We start from the raw sequence: 23,718 nt of genomic DNA on the forward strand, positions 1-23,718 counted from the left end.
CTAAACTTCCTCCACCACTTTGTGTCCTTTCTTCTATTCTTTATTCCTTTTGTGTCCTGTTTTACAATCGTATCGTTCGTCACGGATCTCCCACCATGCTTTCGATGCCTCCTCTCTGCTCGCGATATCGCGACCGCCGCGACCAACGGGGGTACAATTTTTCACGCGGAATCGACCCTCTGAACGATCGAAATCCCTCGGATCCAAGAGTACACATCGATTAGACATTCATGTTCACCGTCACGTGAACGAGAGGAAAATCGGTTACGCTCCGTTTGCACGGTCGTGTCGCGGGAAATAATAGAGGAGGAAAGAATAGGTGAAGAGGATCCGATAGAGCGCAATTACGCGGTGAGCGATAAGCGAACACGGTTAACGTTGGTAACGCGTGATAAATAAGACGGCGAAGATAAGTGGTTCGCGATAACGCAACGATCGCGTTAATCCCTGAAAAGAGATCCATCTTGCCAGGTTGGACAGCGCGCACAGCGAAAAAATATTTTTCGAAGGCGCGTCATCATTTGGCTTTTGACGTTCGCGCGAATCTGAGCATTTGCGCAGACCCCTGGTAATCCGGAGCACGCGTAGCCCATCGCGACGGCACACTCGCGCGATCACGGCAACCCGCCTCCACTCTCGGCGAACGAGCGTACGCTGATAACAGGACGTCGGTGGGCTCGACGCACGTGTCCAGCACCAACTCGTCACGCGACACGTCGATGCAAGATTCGCGGTCGCAAGGTCGGATTTCTCCCGTGCGAAAAATCATTTTACCGCGTCGTCAGCTAATACTCTTCTCCTTGTACTCTGCCTCGCCACTTCGGTGTCTACCATCACGCTAATCAGCCGTGTAAAGCTCACGGCTATCACGGATATCGATTCAATTTCGCCACGACTGGTTGTTTGCAACATAGTCGTTTATCGCCGCGAAAACCAACGAAATTACATCCCCCGTCCCTCGATCCAATAGTCGATACGATACGAACAAAACCTGTTATTTTCAAAGCTGCTCGTTTTCCAGATGCGTTTCGAAAGGCGGTGTTTGAATAATTTACCACGGACGACGGGAGTGGGCGTGCCTCGTCGTCGAGGCCGCGTCTTTACTTTTCGTGAAAACAGAATTTCGTGGAAAGTTGCACGATAACATGCATTCCGTTCTGTGCGTTCTCGTCTTCAGCATGCTGTCGGCGGGTGATTGCCGTGCGTTCGCGTACGATCATTCGTTTGTGCAGCTAATCGACGACGCCGTCGGTCTGCTCTTTCCGCCGGTAAAAGTGTCGGCGTATTTGTGCCACCTCGACGAAGGTGAGGAAACGCTAGCGGAATTACGCAACGCACGATTCCGATCTTAATACGATCGTCGTTTAGAATTTAACGTTTTCAGATACCGCGATCACCTTGTCTAGGCTGATGTCGAGTCACGGGCTAATTCACGAGATTCATCGGGATCTGGAGGAATTCGCGAGGGTGCCGCACGACGCTTGGGATCATCGAGCGTTGTACGTGCTGGATTTGGACTGCGACCAGGCGATTTCGTTGTTGCGAACGGTATCGTCCAGCTTAATTAGCAAACAACGAACACGCGGCTCTCTTTAAGCCTCGAGGCTTTAAGAAAGAGAACGGTAGTCGACGAAGCCTGGTTATCGTCGCGTGTTAATCGAGTAGCACGTGTTAAGTACTTCTGTTGAGTAGCACTCGTTAGGTGTACCGGCACTTTTTTCCCCCGATATCTGATTAACAGGTAGTTGAAGAAAATTATACACGACAAATTGTAACGACGGAGGAGACAATTAATTGATGCGATAATTACGGGCGAAGCACGCGAGTCTTTATCGGGCGCTAGTTGCATCGTTTAACGTATACCATGTGTTTACGTTAAAAAGAAAATACATAGTATTTGCGAGCCGAATTTGCTTCTGTTTATTCGCTCATTATTATAGGTACAAAATCGAGACGATTTTCATTAGTCGATCGAAAATCGAACCATTTAACGGGTTAATGATTAGCGATGGAAATATACGAGCTCGAACGAAAAGAACGTTCCCGTCGAGTCACCGATCACGATTACATCGGTTCAACGAAGGATTCGCGTTACATTACACTATTACACGATACGTTGGCTGATACGAACGCACCGAGAACAAAATGAGCGTATTCTGGTTCGCAGGCGAACGGAAGTGGTTTCTTCGTCGCGCCAATAAGGTGGCTTCTGCTTCGGGATCGAACGATCCTCCTCGACAATTCGACCGAGAATCACAAATCGTTGGACGACGCGAAAATCTTCAATCGTATGGCCATCTATCCCGACAGCGAGATGATTCTAGTTAGAAAGCTTCGACAGGACTTCGCGGAGATATCGTCCGTCTACAGGACCAGTCGTTATCACGAGGTCACGACGGAGGATCGAGGAAATTGGACGATCGATGGAGGAGTTCGAATCCGCGACTTCCAGCCTACTTCCAGACGACGCGCGAATCTTCGATCAACGCCCTTGACAGCCTGCCTCGTGGTACTCGAGATTTAATTTTTTGTCTCGCGACGGAAGAACTTTTGTCGCGAATGAATTGTTCGATTAAATTCATTCGATCGACTCGCGCGATAAGATAACGGCCGACGAAGCTTTCGAGCGAATCGATCCGACTGCGAAAGAATCGAAACGAAGCGTAAACTTTCTATCGTAAATCGACGTTATCGGTATCTATTCGTAGATGAGCGATCCCGATACCATCAACCACTTGACCGATTTCAAATACAAGCACATAGATCCAATAACCAAAACCAATTATCCCTGGTTACTGCATATCGTGCATCGAATGAACGCCACGTGAGTACCCTTTCGCCTGTTGCCCGATAATTACGCGGCCGAAATTCACCCATCGAATCCACCACCGACAGCATCGAAATTCGAACGACCAACAGCTGGGGATACCGAAACGAGAACGGATCGTGGAACGGCATGGTTGGTATGCTGCAAAGTCGGCAAGCGGATTTAGGAGGCACAGCGACGTTTCTGATTCCGCAACGCATAGGAGTGGTCGATTACGTGCAGCTTTACACGAGTACCAAGTAAGCTATCTATCGGTAGACGAACACGTTACGTTTTCGTTAATCTTTCCAACCCGCAGAGCTCTATTCGTGTTCCGTCAACCATTGTTGTCCGCGGTCAGCAACATATTCATTCTACCGTTTCAACGTTCCGTCTGGCTCGCCATCGGCGTGTTTCTCTTGCTGGTCCTCGGTTTGCTCTGGTTATCGTCCAGTTGGGAGTATCATCGAGGGACGTCGGAAAGCGATTCCACGCTCACGTACCGGCACCGACTGAATCAGGCGCGGCAGACGGTCAGCGACAACCTGATGGTGGTGCTGGCCGCTGCGGCGCAACAAGGTAAGTATACCGTCGATCGTCGCGTTGGAGGAAATATCGACGGATAATCGTACAGGATCCTCCTACGAACCGTACCGCGTTCCATCTCGGATCGTCACTCTGATGCTTTTACTCGCTGCCCTGAGCTTGTACACCTCCTACACGGCCAACATCGTCGCCTTACTCCAGTCGACCACCGACTCGATCAAAACCGTAGCCGATCTGTTGCACAGCCCGCTAAAGTGCGGCGCTCACGACATCGTCTACAACCGGTACTATTTCAAGGTACTCGTCGATATTGCTAACGCGATCACGGACGAACAGACGAATAAAACTTGTCTCTCGCGGCTCAGTCGTTTCAAGATCCGATACGAAGGGCTCTGGTGGACGAGAAGATCGAGTCGAGAGGTAAAAACGATTCCTGGATGACGATAGAGGAAGGTGTACGTCGAGTAAAAAACGAGTTGTTCGCGTTCCACGGGGAAACCGGTCCGATTTACGAGCTTATGCAACTGACGTACCAAGAAGAAGAGAAATGTGGAATCACCGAGATAGATTTACTGAAGGTGATGTATCCGCTGTTCGCGATTCAGCCTCGATCACCGTACAAGGAAATCATCAAGAATACGTAAGTTTCGCGACGATCCCGTCACCCTGGCGAATTTCGAGCGGACACCTTTCAGGGCCTTACTGTTGGGTGAAACTGGTCTAACGTATCGGGAGGAATCTCGGCTGTACACGGCGAAACCCAAGTGTCACGGTCGAACGAGCGTCATCAGTATAGGATTCACCGAGTGTTACTTCGCATTTTTAGCGATGGGTTATGGCTCGTTGCTCAGCCTGCTCGTATTCGCCGTGGAGTTTCTATGGTATAAGAGGTACGCAAGAATACTTCAACGCGTGCTTTCGATCGTTTTTCCAATGCGTTCTTTTGCAGATGCATGCAGTTGAAAAACGAAGAAGACGATCACGACGACGACGAAGTTTGGAGCGTAAAGAAAGCGATCGATGGAGACGATGATCCGGCGAACGTGATCCACGAGCAAGAGGACATTCTTTTCGGTGCGTGCCTGTGTACAGAACACAGGATAACAAACGGATTAACCGCGTGACGGTAGAAAGTGCTGATAATAGTTCTTTGTGAATTCTAGCATGAGGTCGAGGGTGCACTCGGGTAAATCCTCGACGCACTTCGCAGGATTGCCGGCCAAACGGGTAAACGAAGGAACTACGGTCTCTGGCGGGATCACGGCTCCATCCTCGATGTAACAACAGTCCTTCAGGACGCACCTCCTTCCCTGGATAGTGGAACAAGCACGATTGCTTTACCGATATAACGTGTATAATAAAAAAATCTATGTGTACAATAAAGAAATTCTTCAGTGTATAACGTGTACGTACGATTACTGCGTTTTTCCCTATGTATATGTATGAACCGACGATGGCCGCGTTTACCACAGCTCGTTCTCCCACGAACACGTGGTCCCCCATCGTCAGAGGAAAGAAGGCGACGCTGAAGAAACGAAACGGAAACGAATAAAGCGATGAACCGATCTATTTTTCTTAGATTTTCGACGAAACCACCGGCCGAGCCAGCTTACCAACCCTTTGCTAAACTTCTTAAACGGCGGCCTTATGATGGCGTTTTTGCTGATGATACAATAACGTCCCGTCCTGACGTTGGCTAAATCGCCTCTGATAATAGCGTCCGATTGTACGATCACCTTTCCGTGTAAAACGATATTCTGCGAACCGCATAGAACCGTCTGCCTGCTTACCTTATTCCCGGAAGCCTAAAAGGTTAGCGCGAGAGGTTAGGTTCGATTCTATATACCGTTCGATACGATTAATCGTTCTCCCTTCTCTCACCGTCTCGACGTACTCCGCCCTGCTGTAATACACGTCCTGAGGTTCCATGCCGTTTACCGATTCTCTCGCTTTTACAAAATCTTCGCTCAGCTTTTCTAATTTCGTGAAACGTCAAACACGAATGAATTTTTGTCAGCTGATGTCAGCTATCGAGCTTACGACGACGCCTCCTGTCGTTATTTTCGCGAATCGCATTGATCCGAAAGAGGTCGCCATCTAACGAGAAACGTTTCAATCATTAAGCCCGTGGCGGTAACATTCGATTCGATTCGATTCGATTCGGTTCGGTTCGATATTCCTTTCGGAATTAGAAGAGAAGGAGCCTCGAAAAGAATCATAAGAGAATGAAATTGATTAACGATTTCCGATCAAGTTCTATCGGATGACTAGCCACGTCGACGAATCGAATTAATAACGAATCGATTGGCAAAGCTGGCGAGTGTTTTGAAGTCTCGACACCATAGTAACGAAAGGGGTGGGAAGACGTCAGGCAAGGGAGGCGGTACCGAGCCACCATACAATTCTCTTTTTCTGCTAAAATCGCGTCGACAGTGTAACGGCAATGTCTCTGTTCAACACGAAAGAATGGTGGCGAACGAGATGCGGAGCGGAGGAAACTTTCGACAGGCACAGCCTGCTGGCGACACCGTTGTTTGGAGAGGATAAAAAGGATATATTGGTGGTAGGAAGCCACGATGGTTATCTGAGAATGTACTGTCCCTCCTCGCAATGGGTGGACGAAACGAAATCGCCGTCCAACTACAAATCCACGGATCAGATGATCGAGACCCGAGTCGGAGATTGCATCGTGGACATGAAAACGGGGAAATTTGTCTCGTGAGTACTTGGAATCATAAGGGCTTACGAAACGAATAGATGAACGAATTTTCCTCGTGCTTACAGGGGCTCCCAGGACCTTCGTCTGGCGATATTGACGTCCTCGAAGCTGCTCGTTTACAACGCGATTTTAACCGAGGAATCCACGGAATACGGTTTGCACAGCTCTCACTTTTACGATCTGCGAGTGTCTCGGTCTCGTTTTGTAGGGCGGAGCGTCGGTTTCGCAATCGGTTCGGTTCGAAATCGAGCGCGACAGGACGCGTTAGAAATAATGGTCTGTTCGATGTTCGACGTGTTCGAGGGACAGCTTTCACGCGAGAATCGCTGCGGGCTAAATTGTTGAACATCGAACGTTCACCGTTCGATTGCTCTTCTTCCAGAGCCGGGAGCGTATTTCTCTAAAATCTGTTGTCGATGCTTTGCGACAGGTGACCGTTGCGAGTTGAAGATCGCGTACGAGCACTCGTTGCCAAGATTTCCGGCATCTCTGACGGTGGGTCCGTTCGGCGGTGTTCGTGGCAGGGACTTTCTCTGCGTTCAATGCTTGGACGGCACGCTTCTATTCTACGAGCAGGAGGTGTTCGCGTTCGGGCAAGTTCTCAGGAATCGGTTGCTACCCGAGCCGATCGTCTACGTGTCGCGATACGACTTGTTCGCGGTAGCCAGCTCTTCTTGGTTCCTTGAATGTTACAGGCAGGAATTACTCAAAACGACAGTGATCTTATACGGAGAACTACCCAAGTGTTACACTAACTTATTAATGAAACTTTGCCAGCTTGTAGAGCTTGTCGAGCTGAACACGCCTATACCCCGTTTTGTGGGCAGACGTCTAATTGTTTGAAAGATATTAATAATTAAAGTCAGACAAAATAGAATATAGAATTTTAGTTTAGAATTATGTAGAATTTTAGTTATTCAAAAAGGGACAAATTATCATTAAAAAAAAAAAAAAAAAAAAAAATGGGAACCAAGGATTTGAACCAAGGACCTTTAGATTTCAAGTCATGTGTTTAACCACGGAGCGGATCCATGACTCGCAATCTGAAGGTCCACGGTTCAAATCCTTGGTGCCCAACAATTTTTTTTTTTTTTTTTATGAAAATTTTTGTGTAATAGTTATTCAAAAAGAGACAAATTATCATTAAAAAAAAAAAATGTTGGGAACCAAGGATTTTACCGCGGATCTCTAGATTGCGAGTTGTATGTGTGAGTTTGTCATACATCACATCAGAATGTAAGGTGTAACTAACTGTAGTTGTTAATATCTTTTAAACAATTAGCCGTTTGCCCCCAAAAGGGGATATAGGCGTGTTTAGCTCGACAAGATCTACAAACTGGCAAAGTTTCATTAATAAGTGAGTGTAACACTTGGATAGTTCCTCTTGTTAGACAGATGGGTATATCTCGAGAAACGATCGTTTCGCAGGTATCAGAGCATGGCGGAATCGAGGAAGGAAGGCGCTGAACGTGCGAGAGAAACGGGAGAGCCGCATCGCGGTTTCGACGTAGGCAACCTGGAGCCGGATTGGAGTTTCAACGTCGGGGAACCCGTTCGCGGCATCGAGGTTGTCACTTTGACCAGCTTCGAAGTCGGGATCGTGGTTCTGGGCGAGAAACATCTGTACTGTTTAAAGGACAACTGCGCGGCGATCAAGTATGCCAAGAGGCTCGAGTACAGACCGTTGTGCTTTCGAGCTTACGTGATCGGTAATTGATAAAGACGCGAAGGGGATAGGATAAGAAGCGCGTTGATCGATCTCGCTTAATCGTTTCAGAACCGGACGGCAAGTTGATGGTGCTGGTCATCTCGGACACGAGTACTCTGATGATCTACGAGGGCAGCACGCTCAAGTGGTCGGCGCAATTGCCTTTCGCCCCGGTCGCCGTCGCGAGGGTTCAGCTACGGGTGAGTCGCGTTACCTACCAAACTCCCAAGGAGCTAGTGGTAAAATGTCGGTTTCTCGGACGCGAGATCCTCGGTAAGGAAGCTGGCCGACCGATTAACGAGAAACATCGAGATCAGCGGGAAAGGGTAATCGGAGCGCGAAAAAAGGACAAAAAGCGAGGGCAATTATCGCGAGGACGTTATCTCTCGCAGTTATCGTGGCGCGCGCAAGGTTGCCGTTCTTGTCTTTCCGGAAGATAGAGAAGCCGTGAACGCGCTCGGCTACCGTCGTCGATTAATTGGCTCGATACCGAGAAGCCCGCCTTATCGACGTCCACGCGGACGTCCTATAAGTTTATTATTTTTCGTAGCACCTGCAAGGAGTGACGGTCGTTTTGTCGGAGGACGGTCGTTTGGAAGCGTGTTACCTGGGATCGGAGCCTAGCTTGTTCGTCGCGCCACCCCTTCATCCGCGGGGATACGATTACGCGACCGCGGAGCAACGGCTAGCGGAGCTGCGAGCCCTCTCGAAGAGGAGCAAAGAATCGGGTGAGGGCACGGGTTAGGTCGAGGCGTTCGAGCGAGACATCGCTGATAACGCGTGTTCCGAGAGTTGATCGATGGATGGGTCGAACAGGTCACGATCGAAGCAGCGACGCCAGCGTGGACGGTGAACTGATCGTCTCGGTGAACGTCTCGCCGGAACTGCAGCCGCGCTTCAAAAGATCGACAGTTAGCAGCGATTCGGAGGAGAAAGAGGAAGCGGAGATTGGACAGCTATCGAGCTGCAGGCTCTCGATCGAACTGTCCTCGTACGCGACTCTCAGTGACATCCAGGTCTGCGTGGACGTTTGTCGGCCGCTGTTCGCCTCCAAAGACTTCTACGTACTTTCCAATCTCTGTGAGCGATCCAAAGTCGAAGGATCGATTTCAACTCAAATCGATATTACAAGACGCGTGAAACTTTTCAGGCGAACGTCACGTGACGGAGATCGAGGTCTACGTGGACGGAGACTTGCCGGCGATATCCTCGGAGGTCGATGTAACGGTGACTTACCGGACGGACGCGGGAAATCTAAGGGCCCTTCGAAGAACCGTTCGGCTACCCTTGAAGATCATCCTGAAGAGCTGTCCGCCGGAAAACGCGTCCGCGTTCGCGACCGTGATCAAAAGCAACGAACCTCCCGTCAGCTTTGCTCAGCTATTTCCTGGTAAAATTACTCGTAAATTTTCATCGCTCCCTTCTCGTACCTCCCTGAAAATTACGGTCCGGAACGTTTTACCCTGGACGCCGAACCGTGTTTCTTTCTTTTCCCTTGTTTTTTCGTAGCCGTCGAAAGCCTGGCCAATTCTTAACCGTGTAATTTCGATCGAGCCGCGTAACGAGCGTTTCGTTAGGTTAATCGCGGTCGACGGGAACGAGCAGCCTTTCCTACCGCTCCTCCGACCAGATAATATCGCGTACCATTTTTCTTAGAATTCACCGGGGAACAGCCGCAGAAACAAGGCTGGAACGCGTTGGGATTGCGGTACGCGCACACCGGTCGCGTGGTGACGATCGTTTCCGGCAACGCCAGCAATCGATACCGAGTGCAATCGGACGACGGGCTATCGACGACCTTGCTCGTTCAACGACTGATCGACAGGCTGAAAGAGAGAAGCAGCGGCACCGGGTTCCTCGCTATCCAACAGAATCACGTTCAGCTGGTGCACCTTCGGATAGAGGCTCACTTTCTCGCTCGACGAGAAATCGATAGGATAACGGTGCGTCTCTCGTTATTTTTCCTCTTTCTGAACGACGTATGCACGATTTCGTTTGCACGGACCAGAAAGAGATCGGCTTGCTGAGCACTCAGCTGAGGAACGTCGAAAGGAGGATGCTGCGAACTGTGAGGGAGAGGAACGATCGATCGTTGGCCGACACTGGATTGCCGTTTCTCTTCGAGCAAACATGCCGTGCGATCTTTGCTCTTCTCGAGGATCTCGTCAAAGCGAGAGCGGTAAAAAGCGAAACGACTTCGAAACTGTTGGCGAACTCTCTTTGTTTAAACAATCCGCGCGATCTTTGCAGGAAAGGGATCGAACCGGTCACGAGTTGCGGTGCAGCCTGAAACTGCTGCTCCTGCTGATGAGATCGAACGCGGACCCCGACAAATACGCCGCGTTGGAGGCAGCTATCGGTTTCGAGCCACGGCCCGCCGAGCAGCTGGTGAGCAAATACGAGCGACGAGGATTATCTTTCATTCTTGAACGCTAACGATTCGTGTCTCAGGACTGGGAAGAGATCGCCGACGCGGCGCTGACCGTTCTGCTCAAGTCCGTTTCGAGGAAGGCGAGTATAGCGGAGACGAGAACGGTGTCCAGCAACGCGATCACGCCTATCGCGACGAACAAAGAGCTGGCAAAGTTGAAGAAGCGTCTGGTCCACGCGATCGAACGGCTGGATCTTTCTAAAGGAAGCGACATCGCGGAGATCGAGTCGACGAGCGGCGCCGATTACGCGTCCGCTTAACGAGCGCGGGCGGTACCCTGGTTCGCGGGGTGCCGTGTTTCTCTCATGGAAGCTGAGCGAACGCGGAAAACGCGGCTATCCAGAGCGGACGGCACAAGTTCGCTAGAGAGCGTTACGTAAGTAGCCGCGTATCATCGCGGCTGGGATAATTTTATTCATCGTGCGGTCTGTGGCCTACGATCCGACTCGCAGCATACCGATCCGACTCGTACGCGTGGAAACGCGCGGCTCGAATCGCCGCGATGATTCATTCTGGCGCCGCGATTCTGCTTTTCCGAGGTTAATCGATGGAAGAATCGCTAGCCGAGAGATTTGCCTTCATCAACGACAGTGCACGCCTTGTTTCAATTACCATTTTCTTCTTCTACATCTTCATCTTCCTCTTCTTTTCTTTCTCTCCTGGCTCTTCGCTTTCTTTCTCAACCAATTTTTCGAGTGGATGCCTCTCAACGTCGTTGTTTGCCCGCTCGTCCTCGTTTCTTTCTCGAAACGGCGAACGGTTTATCGTGATGGCCTCTGGTTCGGTCTTTCGTTCGAGGTCGATTCGCGGAACGAACGTTCCTGGTCGGATGCGACGCGTTAGAGGAAAGACCGCATCCTCGATGAGACATCCACCGACGAAGCAAGTCGCGCGAGTCTTTCCGTTTCCCTTCTTTTTTATGCCTCGTGGTCGCGCGTGCGCGTTCTCGCTTCAACACCGATTACGTGGAAATTCAACCGCGGCTTGGTAATCGTCCTTCCTAGAAGAACGAACGATCTAGCGACGACTTGGACGACTTGGACGACGACGATGACGTTCGATTCGTTGCATCCCGTGCTCCTGCGGTATGCGAAAACGATCCTTTTTTCCACGGTTGCACGCGTCAAGAAATGCGGCGCGAGCTGCGAGTGGTAGGGCGCGATGGTGCGAATCGGTGCCGCCTCCGGAAGCAATTGATTGCGAGCGCCGCTAATTAGTTTACCACGCCGATAATGCTTGCGCGTTTTTGCCACGAGGATCGGCAACGGCTGGTGTTCGAGTTCCTTCGTCTCCCTCACTGACCCCGCAAAAGCAGCGTACACCCACACCTCTCTCGCTCTTTCTCTCGCCGTGCCACATCCTCTTTCCCCGCGTCTCGACGGCTAAAGCAGGATACGTCGTTTCCGGAAACGCGATCAAGATTACGCGCGAACCGTACGCCGCAACCTTCCTTTTTCACGCTCGAGATTGCGTGCTTCTGGACTGGCGACGCAACCGTTTCGACAAACATGTCCGAGTCCAAGTTTGAAGGAGCCCGCACGAGTTATCGTTATGATATTTCGGCAGGGAGGTGATGCCGCCGGCCGGCACGGATGATTTAGAATCGGACCACCTTGCTAAATCGTCGAAACCCCCGGGGACCACCGATGGAGTTGGTTCGAGCAGGTCGTCGGGGTGCGGCGTGGCGTGAGAGAGCGGTAATCGGGGATAACGAGGCGGTCCAACGAAACGGCAACCGACCGACTGGTAGGGGGAGGTGAACGCGGTTAGAATTCTCTCGTTCCGTCCAATTACCTCGTTTCTCGGCTCCTACCCTAAATACCTATTCCCTGTCTTTCGTAGGTCGATATCCGTGAGCGGTCCCGGCCCGAGTTGGGCCGTACCGTCGAACCCTGGGAACCGTCCACGATGCCGTTCTCGACCTACCTGTCGCCGACGTTTTCTTTCAACTTCGGCCCGGCCAGATTCGCCGCCGTTTTGCTCTCGTTCGCTTGCCTTTCATCTCTGCATTTGAAAATATGGCGCGCGTAAATATGGTATATTCTCTCGTGGATCCGGAGGAGCGGTCGCGACGATCCCCATAGTACCAAGGGTTCGCGGTGGATCGTGTTTCTTCCCGTCGAGCGAAAGCAACGATCCTCCTAATGGGATCCATAAATCATCCGTAAGTGGGGACTCGAGGTGGACGCGCGCGGTGCCCGACGACTTTCGAGGATTCGACGAAAATCGTTAAACTCCCAACGAGGGTTGGAGAAACGAGCAAACAGATAGGCCAGACTCCGGCAAATGACTCACTTCCGGGGTATCTCGAAAAAATTTACAACCCGCCCCAGAGTACAGACGTGTTCGAGTTCGAGTTCGAGCTGGAGTCGCGGTTTGCTCGCACTTACAAACGAAACGATCCAACAAATTCCTGGAGGCTCGGCGCGTGCGCGATTCGACAGAAATAGAGCCACCGTTTATCGGGCAACGTTACATCGTAGAACCGGAAGAGAAAATAAATTTCATGACCGTTTCGGAACAGTCTCTCTCATTTTCTCTCTCTTTCACCCGTGTTTGCTTCTGCGATTCGGAAAGTCTAATATAAATCCAGGGTGTTTTCGGATCAAATGGTATCCACGATGCAAGCTGTCGTACGATCGGTGTTTGCTCTTCGAAAAGGAGACGCGTCGCGCAGTTGGATCGACTGTTTCGACGAAACAACGTCCCACGTGAACGTCTGTTCAACGTTTCCTCTCGGTTTATTTTGCTAATTCAAACAAATTTGCCTTCTATACGATCGCGTTTACGACGCGGGACAGAAACGGTCTTTTCGTTCGCGCTCGTACCTTGAAGAAGAAAGAAGAAAAGCAGAGAAATTGAAAATTGCTCCCGTTCGGCGTCGCTGCGAAGACATTTGGCGCGTGCGAAATCCTGATACGACCTTGCCGCGAGCGAACCAGGCGACCAAGCATTCGTACGCGTTCACACTCGCGTCTATCGCGGATCTCTTCGATTCGAATTCGAAACGAGTGTCTCACAGATCCGGGCGAAACGCGTCGCGACGCTTCAGGTAAAACGCGAACAATATCGAGTAACGAAGTGGCGACGAAATTCAAATGGGTTTGAATACGGTTCGTTACGCGGGAAAATAACGAGTCTCGAATCCGAGACGAAACGAAGAATCAACGGTACTTTTCTTCCCTTCTTCCCTCCGCGGGTTGCGAGCACTCTATCGTCGTTTTCCTAGAGAACCTTTCGAACCGATGAAACGCGTTTCGAAAAAGAAAAGAAAAAAAAACGCGGTGGCGATCGAAATCTCGCGTTAACGGAACAATCGGAGGGCGTAGGTGGGATTCCAACGCGACCTTGCGCGCTCCTCTCGTGAAAGTTGCAAACCAAATGTCATCTATTACGTCGTTTTATCGTTACTCGAGGTCCCTACGATCGAGGATTCTCGTTCGATCTATCGCGCGGTTATCTGAAACGTGCACGCAACCGACTCGTGCCACTCTCGTTTGAACGCGAGGCGACGACGAAACGGCGAAGAGGAACGGCAAAAACCGCGCTTATTAAGCAGGGAGCATCAAAGTGGTATCGGCGGATCGCGATCGAGCGAGTAGCTTCTGCTTTTGCTACCGCTTCTGCTTCGGCTTCTTGTTTTCTTGCCGAGTGCGCTCATTGTGCGCACTTCCACGAACGAAGTTAACGAGGTAGGTACTCGTTATGAACGTCCGAGCGGTATGCTACGCTCTGCCGAGACTCGAACCGTTCGAGAAGAGTAAAGAGCGATAAACCGAGAAAGACTGAAAGAGATAGAGTACGCATAGAATGTTCGGAGGTGAAGGAAGCTCCAGGAGGCAAGAGAAAGATGGATATAGAAGGAAAAGAAGAGAGGAAAGGCCAAGTACCATCGATAAGCATCTTCGATATGTACAATAGCCAACCGAGTAGTCGTTGCTTTCTCTGTTTTTCCCTTTCTCCGTCTCTTTTCGTTAGCCTCGGCATGAAAGTTTGAACAACCTCCAGGACGGTAGAGGAAGAGCCGCATACCTAGTGCGTTCCGAACCAGTCGATTTGAAATTCGTCGATGGTATCGTAGCTAACGATCGAAACTGTTGTTGTTTGCGAGAAAATCCTCGATACCCCGGTGCCAGGGATATCTGGTAAAAACGCGGTATTATTGAATAAGCGGGCCGATACGATTATCGAATTGGAACACCGTCGATAGAACCGACTCCGCGGCTAGATTTCGAAGAGGCTGTCTCGTCTCCGCTGATCGGCTGGAAAAGCGTTGAAGAACGAAGGGTTAGCTCGAGTCAAAGTCCTCGGTGATCGTACTCGAGGTCGGAAAGATTCTGCCGAACGGAAGCATCGGTATTTTCCAACATGCCGATCGAATAGGGCCGAGGCGCGATAGCCGACGTCGGCGTCGGCGCAGCGACGCAACGACGCAGTGCCACGGTGACCGCTCTTCTCCTCTTACGGCCGTCGATAGATAAATTTTTTCGTTACCCTAGCGTGATCGCCTTTTTCCGACTCGGGTTCACCGTTTTTTTTTCGCCTTTGCTTCTTCTTCTTCTTCTTCTCTCGTTGATTTTCTCTCGATTTCGGGCGCGCATTAGCGCACAGGTGCGATCGTTGGATTTCGCAAAGTGGACGATCGTTTTCAAACGATAATCGAAACGGCACGCTGCTAATGCCTGGTCGAGAGAGAGCGGGATCGAGTTCGAACCTTCTCCCTCTCTCGTTTGAAACCTCGCGCAGTTTCTCCTCCGCCGTTCTCTTCTTCGCTTCCGAACGAACCCACTCTCCATCTGCTTCACCGTCTCTTTCCTTTGCTCGTTCAACTTGTCGCTTCACCACCGCCACCGCCACCGCCACCGCCGCCTCCACCGCCGTCTTCCACCATCTCGACGTACATCTCCGTCGTAGCCACCACTCTCGGCTTTCCGATCTCCTTTCCCCGCCGTACCGCTTGCTTGTCCACCGCAGCCACTGGAAGCTCGTTACTCGACCGGCGGCTCGGTGGTGGAACTCGCAACGGAACTTTAGTGCAGCTTCGGCGAGCAGCTGACGCGGAATCGTTGTTAGTTGGTGGTCGGGCTTGCGTCGCGAATGCAGCGGCTCGCTGCAACTCGAACGCTGCATTTCCTTCGCAGATCCGCTTCTTGTTCCGCGCGATCGCGTTTACGAGATTCCACCAGTGACAGCGTTACCGATAACGGCCACGACGAAAACAACAGCGTGCCGCACGAGTAAATAAGAAGATCTCGAGAGGAGGAGGAACGAGGGGCGGAGGAGGATCGAGGAAAAAACAGGGAACGCGTTTCGGACACGTCTCGGAGTTTCCCGCTCGTCAAATGAACGAAGCGCCGGCGTATCGCGAGCAAGAGAAAGTGGCCTCGTCGACGCGTCGGCGCGGAGAATCGCGAGTGCGAGTGCGTGGCGACCTGTCGACGAAATCCTCGACTTCGGTAAGTCGCGATCTACGCGTTGTTTACGGGTGGCCGAGTGGACGCGCGTCGAAGAAACGGTGCGTTTGAAGTAGTGCGTTTGAAACGAAATACGCGCGCTGGATGGGATCGATAAGGAAATAAGATGCGCGATCGAGGATCGAAGACGGCGCGTAGCCGTCTGACAGCTGAGTACGCGGAGCTAGATGTCGCCAGCGACGCAACCTGCTTTGTCTCGCTGATCACTCGAGACTCGGCGCGATGCGACGCGACGCGACGCGCCACGCCGGCTCGTTTCGCCTCTGTATATTCTTCTTTCCTTTCTCGTCTTTGCCCGGTTTCTCTTCTCTTCCCTGTTAACTAACAGCCCGCTACTTGCTTTACTCTCGGCCAGCTTCGGCTGGACGAAGCAACGGCGCGTGAGCGCGAGTACGCTCGAGCACGCACACGTACGCAAAGGATCGCGCGCAAGCCCTTCTCGTTCTACGCACCTGTTCCGTTGTTGTCGTTCCGCCGTAGCATGCTTGCACGCGACAACTCGTGCCACTTACTTCCAGTTACTTCTCGCGAGCCGGCCTCTCTGTGCGCCAGCGGAACGCGTCCTCGCATCCAGTCGATCGCGTTCGCCTCCTAGCTTGCCTTTCTACCGCGATCTTTCGTCGTTTCGTCCGCCTTTTTCTCGATAATCCTGATCTATCTCGCGGTCAAAGGATAACGGAACGATAGACGAAAGATTTGATCGCGTGCCTCGGTGTTTCGCGAAACGTGTCAACGGATAGACAGACGGCAATTTTTCAGCAGGAACCGGTGTTGCTCCTTCGGGAACACCGGTTGTCGATTTCCCCGAAAGCATTGGGATCGGAGTCGATCGCGAGCTTGCTCCGGTAAACTTGCGTTCGAGCACGCGAGGTCGCAGCCTTCCATCTCTTTCTCTTTTCTTTTTCTTTTTCTTTTTCATTCTCATTCCGATCTTCTTTCCTTCTCTTCGCCCCTCTCGATTTACCTTTTCCTTCCTTTCCTTCAGCCTCTTCGCCGACTTTTCAATCCCGCGATCGAGGTAAAACGTAGAGACGAACGAGCACGTTGTAGCCGCGGAGAAACTAGATTCCAGGGAACACGTGTCGCGATCGGTTTTGCCCACGGCTAGGTTCGAACGCGTCCGCGTTTCGCGCTTTTCGTTCGAGCCTCGATCGAGGTGAACCGCGTTTACGTAACGCGGTGAATCGGAACAATTTTTCCCGCGATTCCGAGGCGCGCGCAAAGACGACGTTTTAGTCGCTAAGCACCGTCTATCGGCCAATATTTGCATGTGAATTTCCTCTCGACGAGTCGAAACGAGGCTGGATCGGAGTTTTCGTCCTCGCGGCTAACGTAATTCCAGGAACGCGAGACCATCTTCCGAGGTATTATCCTCGACTCCTAAATCGGAGATAAACGGAACTCGTCTCGTCCATTAGGATGGTCAAGAAGCGCGAGGAAGAGGGAGAGATAGAGAGAAGAAGAAGAGGAAGAGAACGGTGGACGGTTGACCGAGAGGAGAGAGAAGAGGCGCGCGTTCAACCGCGGAGGGACTCGAGTCGGAGATGAAATCAGCGTTTCGCGGCCGCGATCGCGGAAAATTCTGCTCGACTTTCCCAGCTCGACTCGCGACGTAGGTTTGGCCGCATTTTTTCGTTCGGTAGGAGAGGTCGCGTCGCGACGCGTCGTTGCGCGATTACAGATTATATGCAAATCTCGCCGACTAATCGCCCCCGTCGTCGTTGGAATCCTTTTCCAAACGCGCGTGCTATTCGATTGATCGGTTGCGTAACGCGATACGCGGTATATCGCGGAAACGATTTCTCGAGAAACGGTCACCGAAACGTACGACGATCGTACGATTTTCCGAGGACGTCGCGACGTCGACGGCGACGACGACGCGTCGTAACTTGCGACCGCGCTCGCGCGTCTCTTCTTGGAACAAGCGCAAACCGGCTGTTACGGATTTCCGAAGAAAGATTCCGTAGGTGGCGCGTGACTCGTGAAAATATACGGAGATCTAGCGCAAATATACTCACGGACGGAAGGTTACGACAATAATCGTACGGTGGATGGTTGGGCGCGGACTCGCGGCAATCGAGCACGGATAAGCCAGACCGCGTTTCTCCTTCTCGACCACCGCTCCGATCCCCGTTCCTTTCTTCTCTATCTTGTTCGAGCCGCGACGGGGGTTATTGCGCGCCGCTGTCCAGCCTTGATCCGAATTCGCGTACGCGCCCTCCGCGCTCGAATCCTCTCCGTCCTTCTTCCCTCCTCTGATTTCCTTCCCTTGCGCGACACAGGACCACCTTCGAAAAATTCGCCGTGTACGAACCGACCGGGTACGATCGAAACCATCTTCATCGATACTTTTCTTTCTCTTTTTTCTAGTAAACCGTCGTCGGCGGAGACGAAGGCGAACGGCGAAGCCACGGACGGAACGGTATCGGAGACGAAGATGAAGTTAACGCGATTACATTCGACGCCGTTGGCATTAGCTCTGGCATTGGCTTTGTTTTCGTCGTTCGGTCGTTGCGTCGCCTCGGAAAGCATAATAGGTGAGTTTACTTGCCACGCTTAGCGTCGCTCCAACTTCGAGCGTCGAGCGTCTACTCAGGGGGGTTGTCGCCAATTCGACTACGATCCGCGTTCGAGATATCGAAAGTCAACCAAACGAACGCGAGTCGCGTCACGCTCCATTTGAAACTTTTGAACGCTCTATTCTTAGTCTGTCTCAGCATTATCTGCCGGTCTATTTGTGCGCCGAGTCAGGTCGAATCTCGACTCGATGACTCGAGAGAGCAGGTCGTCGATGTATCCCGACCTTCTTCTTCTCCTTCGTCATTCGTTATCTTTTGTACGCGTTCTACCTCGCTCGATCCTTCAAACTTTCCTCCGTTTCTTTGTTTTTCCCCTAACGACGATTACGAAAGCGATTCGCGTAACTTTTCGCAAACTCGAATGCTCGTTTCGTCCAAGGATTCGTCCACGTCGTTCAAGCCGCGAACGGGAACAAGACAATAGGGGGAAAGGGAAATCGCGAGCGAGGAAAGAGAGAACTCGAACGGTCAGCGCGAACGCCAACGCCGCGCAATCGCGCCGCGTTCTTTCTCGCACGCATTCCTGTGCACTTGGAAAAACAAAAGAAGAAAAAAAGAAAAAGAAATCGCGTCGTTCGCGTAACGTTCGCGCAACTGAGTCGAGACTGGCAACGAATTCGATTTTCCGAGACGTGGCGAAGCAATCGAGGGAAGAAAGGGACGGAAGGAAGGGTTATGGAGGAAGGGGATGAAAGACCGTTTTTAAAGGAAGGTTGCTTAAAGTGTGCAGGAATACGTGCGCGCGAAGCATCCGAGAGAGGGACGTCGACGATGGCTTCGCCGACCTACCGACCAAGATCGTTTTCGATGGATCGCGCCTGGCGAAAGGCTGACCGAACGAACGAACGAAAGAACAATCGTTGATATTTATCCTACGATGCGCACGGGGCACCGGGCACCGCGCGTCCCGAGAACGGGCAAAATCTGTCAGCACGTAAGTAACAGCAGCTTACGATCGTTCCCTGCGCCTCGACGTCTCTCTTGACGAGTGCATTCGCGAAACGGGTTAAGAAATCGCGAAGCGCGCCGATTCCCATCTTCCGTCGCGATCAACTCTCGCTGTTATTCGTTAACGGTGACGTTTGCTCTCTGATTGCAGGAAGTCGAGAAACCTGCGACAGCGAGGGGGAGGATTTCACCGTGGACAAAATCCCAAACACCAGATGCTTCAATTGTTTGTGCAAGGTAAATCGAGATGCAGTTTTTAGCGATTCGTTTGAAACGCCGCGATATTCCCTTCCTCTCTCTCTCTTTCTCTCTGTCTTTTTCGGATAGATACACTGTTGTCGAGAAACGGCGAAAAGGTCGCAGCGCGTCGCGCTATCTAGACCCGACCAGCGTAAAAATGTTTGTTAACGAACGTCGATGTTTGCAGAATCGTCGGAGCGCGCGCGGTCAACGATTATCGGCACGTTTGGCTCGACGACGCGCGAGAAACGCGATTAATATCGCGAAACGAACGCAAGTCCTGCGAAGGAACGAGAGCTCGATCGACCTCGAGGACGTTCCGAGCCTCCTTTTCTTCGCTCCTTTCGATTTCGCTGGCGGGCAACGCGCGAACGGAAGCCTCCTTTCGCGCGTTCACTCGCCACCACTCGGTTCGCGATTGTGCACGCTGTAATCGTTGTTATTTTCGAGAGACGCGCGCGACCTTCTCGCGTTCTCGCCGCGAGACCACCCGTGACCCTCGTTAAATTACTTTACGTAATTCAAACGTCAGATAAATCCCAAAGGTTTAATTATAGAGCTCGCGATAAGAGGCGAGAGAAAATTACACCAGAGTCCGACAGATAGCCGCGTTTCAGAGGAAATTCAGCGAAAAATCTTAGCGACAAAACAGACGGAACATACTTTTTACTATTTTTTCTTTTTTCTTTTCTTCTTCTTCGCAGAACGGTTTCGTCGAATGCAGGAAACAGCAATGCCCTAGCATCGAAGGTTGTTACACGCTGCTGGAACCGCGCGAGGACGAATGCTGCCACAGGTGCAAAGGTACGGGGGAGAAATAAGAAATGGTAATGGGAACACGGGATCAGGACCTCGAACCATTCCGTTCGACTAATCGTCGAAATCGCTCTAATTTCTTCGAGTTAGGGTCGCGAGAACGCGTTCGCGAGAGAAAGAGAGAGGGATGCTTGGAATGGAAGCGAGAGTGGGAGAAGGAGAGAGCGGATAAACCAAGGAGCGAACGATCGACTGATTATGAGAGGAAAAGAGAGAAGAAAGAGATAGTGCGAGCAAGAGAGAGAAAGAGAAAGAGAGAGAGAGAGAGAGAGAGAGAGGAATGTTTCAGCGAGAGGAATGTCCGGGGCGGAGCATTGTTCGTTGGGCACAAAGGCGCTTCTGTTCGTCGATACGCTGATAAACCCGGGGAACTTCGGCATCGCCGCGTCCGAGACTGTTTACACCGGCAGCCGTGGACGGACAGATGCTTTGCTCGGCCGCGGCCTTCTTATCTCCTTCTCTATTAATTAGACGTGACGCATTAAACTCGTCCTTATTCGCGCGGTCAACCACGAAATTTTTCGACTTTCGAAAGAACTTAATCTCTTTCTCCCTCGCTCCGTTTCTGTCTGTCTGTCTGTCTCCGTTCGCTGTCGCTGTTCGTCGCGGCGCGACGCGACGCGGTGATCGTTCGTTTCGAATTTGCTCTTCGTTCGGTTATATCACCGGTACTTTTCCGTTTGCAATTTCGCCGAGAGGAATAATTGATCGGGGGAGGAGGGCACGGATCACCGTCCGCTTAGAATCCGCTACGTTTTCGACCGCTCAAAGTCTAGACACCGAACGAAACTGTGTGTGTCTGTGTGTCGAAAAGGTTGCGTACGGAACGGAGCGTATCATGAATCGGAGACCGAATGGACCGAGGGAAACGACCCGTGCAGAATCTTCACTTGCAAGGCCGGAGTGATCACCGAGTCTCGGCTACACTGTTACACGCCATGCTCGAATCCGATCCCGGCTGCACCCGGTCACTGCTGTCCCATCTGCGTGGGTAAGTAAACTCGGCCACGAACTAAGGGAAAAGGTAAAGAAACGAGAGGCTTTTCGTTTGCGCAGGATGTCACGTGAACGGGCAAATGGTGACGGCGGATAGATCGGTGACGACGACCGAGGATCCTTGCGTGACTTGCAGATGCAACACCGGCCGTCTGACGTGCGCGAAGCAAGCTTGTCCGGTGTTGCATTGTCCTGCCTCGAGGATCGTCCACGATCCCGGAGAATGTTGTCCGCGTTGCAAAGGTACGTCGCGTCGCAAAGTTTTCCCGTTTACGCGTCTGAAAATCGCTGAACCTGAATCGCGTGCACAGGTAGCGGTAGATATTTGTCGCCGCCCAAGGGCGCATGCATGCTAGGGACGGCCCTTCACAATTCCGGCAATCAATTCTACTTGGATCAATGCACGCGATGCAGTTGCTCGAATTCGGCCATCTCCTGCGTTCGTGAAACCTGCCCCGTCCACGATTGCCCGACGGAGCATCAGATCGTTCTACCGGGCCGTTGTTGCCCCCAGTGCCCCGAGGTCGAGGAGGTTCGACCGTCTTGCACGTACGCGGGCAAAACTTACGGGGCAAGTATCTCTCTGTCCGTCGTCGTATCGAGCTATTCATCGAGATAAGATTTAAAGGTTGCTTTTTTTTTGCGCTAGGCAGGATGGCGAAACTTGGAAGCTAGACTCGTGCAAGGCATGCGCTTGCATGCAAGGTAAGGTACGATGCGCGATGCCGATGTGTCCACCGTTGAATCTACCCTGCCCTCCGAACTCGAGGCTGGAGCATCCCGAGGGGCAGTGTTGTCCTCGTTGCGTGGAAAGTAATGTCGTTCGCTGGTTTAAGAGTGCACGACGTCGGTATTGGTTCGTGCACGACGCGCAAACCGTCGCTAACCGATAACGGTTCCTACACGAGATGCCATTTTCACCTTGTACAGGCGACGGCGTGTGCACGGTGTTCGGGGACCCGCATTATCGCACGTTCGACGGAAAGTTTTACAGCTTCAAAGGAGCGTGCAAGTATCAATTGGCCAGCGATTGTTCCGGGCACACGTTCAGCGTACGGGTGACCAACGACGCAAGATCGAGCCGTTTCTCAGCGTGGACGAAAACGATCGCCATCAAGGCGAGTATACATATTTTAAATAAGTTTTCCCGCTGTTGTTTCTTATCTCTCATCGATCGATCGATCTTAGGTGGGCGATTTGAAGGTGAATCTCGGTCAAAAGATGCGCGTTAAGGTGAACGGGAAAAAGGTGGAGGTGCCGTATCGCGTGGCCGACCGATTGGACGTGAACCGAACGGCGGACAGCATAATCGTGAGCACGCAGATCGGAATCAAGGTTCTTTGGGACGGGATCAGTTTTCTCGAGGTATCGGCGCCGACTTCGTACAGAGGCCGGCTCTGCGGTCTTTGCGGCAACTTCAATTCTCTACCGAAGGACGACTTTACGAATCGAAGGGGCAGATTGGTGCAGGATCCTCAACCGTTCGGCCAGTCGTGGCTGGTGGGCGCAAAGAGAAGCTGCACCAGACCGAAACCGGCGGCAAATCTCGATCGGGCCAGGCGTTGTCGGGGCCGAAAGGATCATCGGTAAGGGAAACTTTTCCATTTCTATTCGATTCTAACATTCTCGTTATCCTTCTACTTCCGATTCTCGTAGATTATGTAACCGATTGAGATCGCAAATCTTCGACGCGTGCCACAAGAAGGTGAATCCGACCATGTATTACAAGGCTTGCCTGCAGGACATGTGCGAGTGTCCGAGCGAAAACTGCTACTGCGAGTCGTTCACCGCGTACGCTCACGAGTGCAAGAGACTAGGCATCCAGCTGCCTCATTGGCGAAAAGCGACCAGATGTCGAACCGGTTGGGACCAGAGCGTACGTTCGTTGGCACTCGTACCGCGTTTACCTTGACCCTTTCGACGGAGCTTCGTCGATTACGTCGAGAATCGCCGAATCGCCGAATAGTCGATCGAACGCGACAAGTTCGGCCAATTATCTGCTAGTCACCGTATCTCCCGTGAACGCGCGCGCGTCCGTCGTTCCCCGTCGACGACCATCTCGTGCCCATCTACCCCCATCTTCTCCCAGCGCGATCCTTTTTTCGAGCTCGGACGATTCCGAAGCACCGTGCAGTATTTCGGCCGATGAGCAGGCTCGCGGCATAGCGTCTACGTCCCAGGGTGACCGTGTCTCTTAACGCGTATTTCTTACCTCCATCCCCTACTGCCCCCCCCGACCCATTCAAGTCCCAAAAATCCTACGCGTAGATTTAAGCGAAATCCACTTTTCTCTCTTCTCTATGTTTTCTCCTGTTTTACCGCGTGTTTTTCTCTTTTCCTCCTTTCTCTCGTTTCTATCCCTCCCCCACCTCCTTATCCTCTACCTGTTCGAATTCTTTCCTTAATTCCTTTTTTCTACTCGTTGTCGTCTGACCTTTTTTTTCCACTTTATCTT

At 51.8% G+C, this 23,718-nt stretch overlaps 5 protein-coding genes across 5 annotated transcripts in view; 3 read left to right on the forward strand and 2 right to left on the reverse strand.

Moving 5' to 3' along the window:
* Positions 1-23,718, reverse strand: part of Picot (putative inorganic phosphate cotransporter protein picot) — a 36,194-nt gene that overhangs the window by 12,070 nt on the left and 406 nt on the right. The gene's annotated exons all lie outside the window — the stretch shown is intronic.
* On the forward strand, positions 1,146-4,476 carry LOC117602404 (ionotropic receptor 75a-like). The gene is made up of 10 exons (XM_076691848.1): positions 1,146-1,305; positions 1,385-1,548; positions 2,168-2,509; positions 2,709-2,824; positions 2,896-3,066; positions 3,126-3,385; positions 3,441-3,649; positions 3,718-3,992; positions 4,048-4,242; positions 4,302-4,476. Exons 1-10 carry the CDS (start codon positions 1,146-1,148, stop codon positions 4,474-4,476), a joined length of 2,067 nt encoding a protein of 688 aa, XP_076547963.1.
* On the reverse strand, positions 4,465-5,758 carry LOC117602402 (Dynactin 5, p25 subunit). The gene is made up of 4 exons (XM_034320364.2): positions 5,234-5,758; positions 4,970-5,157; positions 4,766-4,877; positions 4,465-4,662 (listed from the first exon to the last, which is right to left on the reverse strand). The coding sequence occupies exons 1-4, from the start codon at positions 5,279-5,281 to the stop codon at positions 4,465-4,467; spliced, it is 546 nt and encodes a 181-aa protein (XP_034176255.1). The 5' UTR covers positions 5,282-5,758.
* Positions 5,750-19,129, forward strand: LOC117601947 (protein PTHB1-like). The gene is made up of 14 exons (XM_076691847.1): positions 5,750-6,070; positions 6,137-6,225; positions 6,502-6,766; positions 7,500-7,780; positions 7,849-7,979; positions 8,330-8,507; positions 8,596-8,859; positions 8,930-9,169; positions 9,436-9,722; positions 9,788-9,958; positions 10,030-10,167; positions 10,231-10,586; positions 18,055-18,221; positions 18,987-19,129. Exons 1-12 carry the CDS (start codon positions 5,796-5,798, stop codon positions 10,468-10,470), a joined length of 2,559 nt encoding a protein of 852 aa, XP_076547962.1. The 5' UTR covers positions 5,750-5,795; the 3' UTR covers positions 10,471-10,586; positions 18,055-18,221; positions 18,987-19,129.
* cv-2 (crosveinless 2-secreting protein) lies at positions 18,122-23,636 on the forward strand. Its single transcript, XM_076691599.1, has 11 exons — positions 18,122-18,221; positions 19,129-19,197; positions 19,363-19,448; positions 20,156-20,255; positions 21,082-21,258; positions 21,324-21,506; positions 21,575-21,834; positions 21,917-22,076; positions 22,194-22,381; positions 22,452-22,849; positions 22,920-23,636. Exons 1-11 carry the CDS (start codon positions 18,122-18,124, stop codon positions 23,173-23,175), a joined length of 1,977 nt encoding a protein of 658 aa, XP_076547714.1. The 3' UTR covers positions 23,176-23,636.

The sequence above is a fragment of the Osmia lignaria genome, chromosome 13 (assembly GCF_051020975.1).
Source record: "Osmia lignaria lignaria isolate PbOS001 chromosome 13, iyOsmLign1, whole genome shotgun sequence".
In the NCBI taxonomy this organism is placed as follows: Eukaryota; Metazoa; Arthropoda; class Insecta; order Hymenoptera; family Megachilidae; genus Osmia; species Osmia lignaria.

Excerpts from the sequence above, each read along its gene's own strand:
- LOC117602404 (XM_076691848.1), top strand. The coding sequence starts at position 1,146 with ATGCATTCCGTTCTGTGCGTTCTCGTCTTCAGCATGCTGTCGGCGGGT. Across the intron at positions 2,825-2,895 it reads GTGCATCGAATGAACGCCAC|CATCGAAATTCGAACGACCA; the intron begins GTGAGTACCCTT and ends CACCACCGACAG. Across the intron at positions 3,650-3,717 it reads ACAACCGGTACTATTTCAAG|TCGTTTCAAGATCCGATACG; the intron begins GTACTCGTCGAT and ends CTCGCGGCTCAG.
- LOC117602402 (XM_034320364.2), bottom strand. The coding sequence starts at position 5,281 with ATGGAACCTCAGGACGTGTATTACAGCAGGGCGGAGTACGTCGAGACG. Across the intron at positions 4,878-4,969 it reads TTTAAGAAGTTTAGCAAAGG|CGTCGCCTTCTTTCCTCTGA; the intron begins GTTGGTAAGCTG and ends TCGTTTCTTCAG. Across the intron at positions 4,663-4,765 it reads TAGGGAAAAACGCAGTAATC|GGAAGGAGGTGCGTCCTGAA; the intron begins GTACGTACACGT and ends TCCACTATCCAG.
- LOC117601947 (XM_076691847.1), top strand. The coding sequence starts at position 5,796 with ATGTCTCTGTTCAACACGAAAGAATGGTGGCGAACGAGATGCGGAGCG. Across the intron at positions 6,767-7,499 it reads TGGTTCCTTGAATGTTACAG|GTATCAGAGCATGGCGGAAT; the intron begins GCAGGAATTACT and ends ATCGTTTCGCAG. Across the intron at positions 10,168-10,230 it reads CACGGCCCGCCGAGCAGCTG|GACTGGGAAGAGATCGCCGA; the intron begins GTGAGCAAATAC and ends TTCGTGTCTCAG.
- cv-2 (XM_076691599.1), top strand. The coding sequence starts at position 18,122 with ATGAAGTTAACGCGATTACATTCGACGCCGTTGGCATTAGCTCTGGCA. Across the intron at positions 21,835-21,916 it reads ACGCGGGCAAAACTTACGGG|GATGGCGAAACTTGGAAGCT; the intron begins GCAAGTATCTCT and ends TGCGCTAGGCAG. Across the intron at positions 22,850-22,919 it reads CGGGGCCGAAAGGATCATCG|ATTATGTAACCGATTGAGAT; the intron begins GTAAGGGAAACT and ends CGATTCTCGTAG.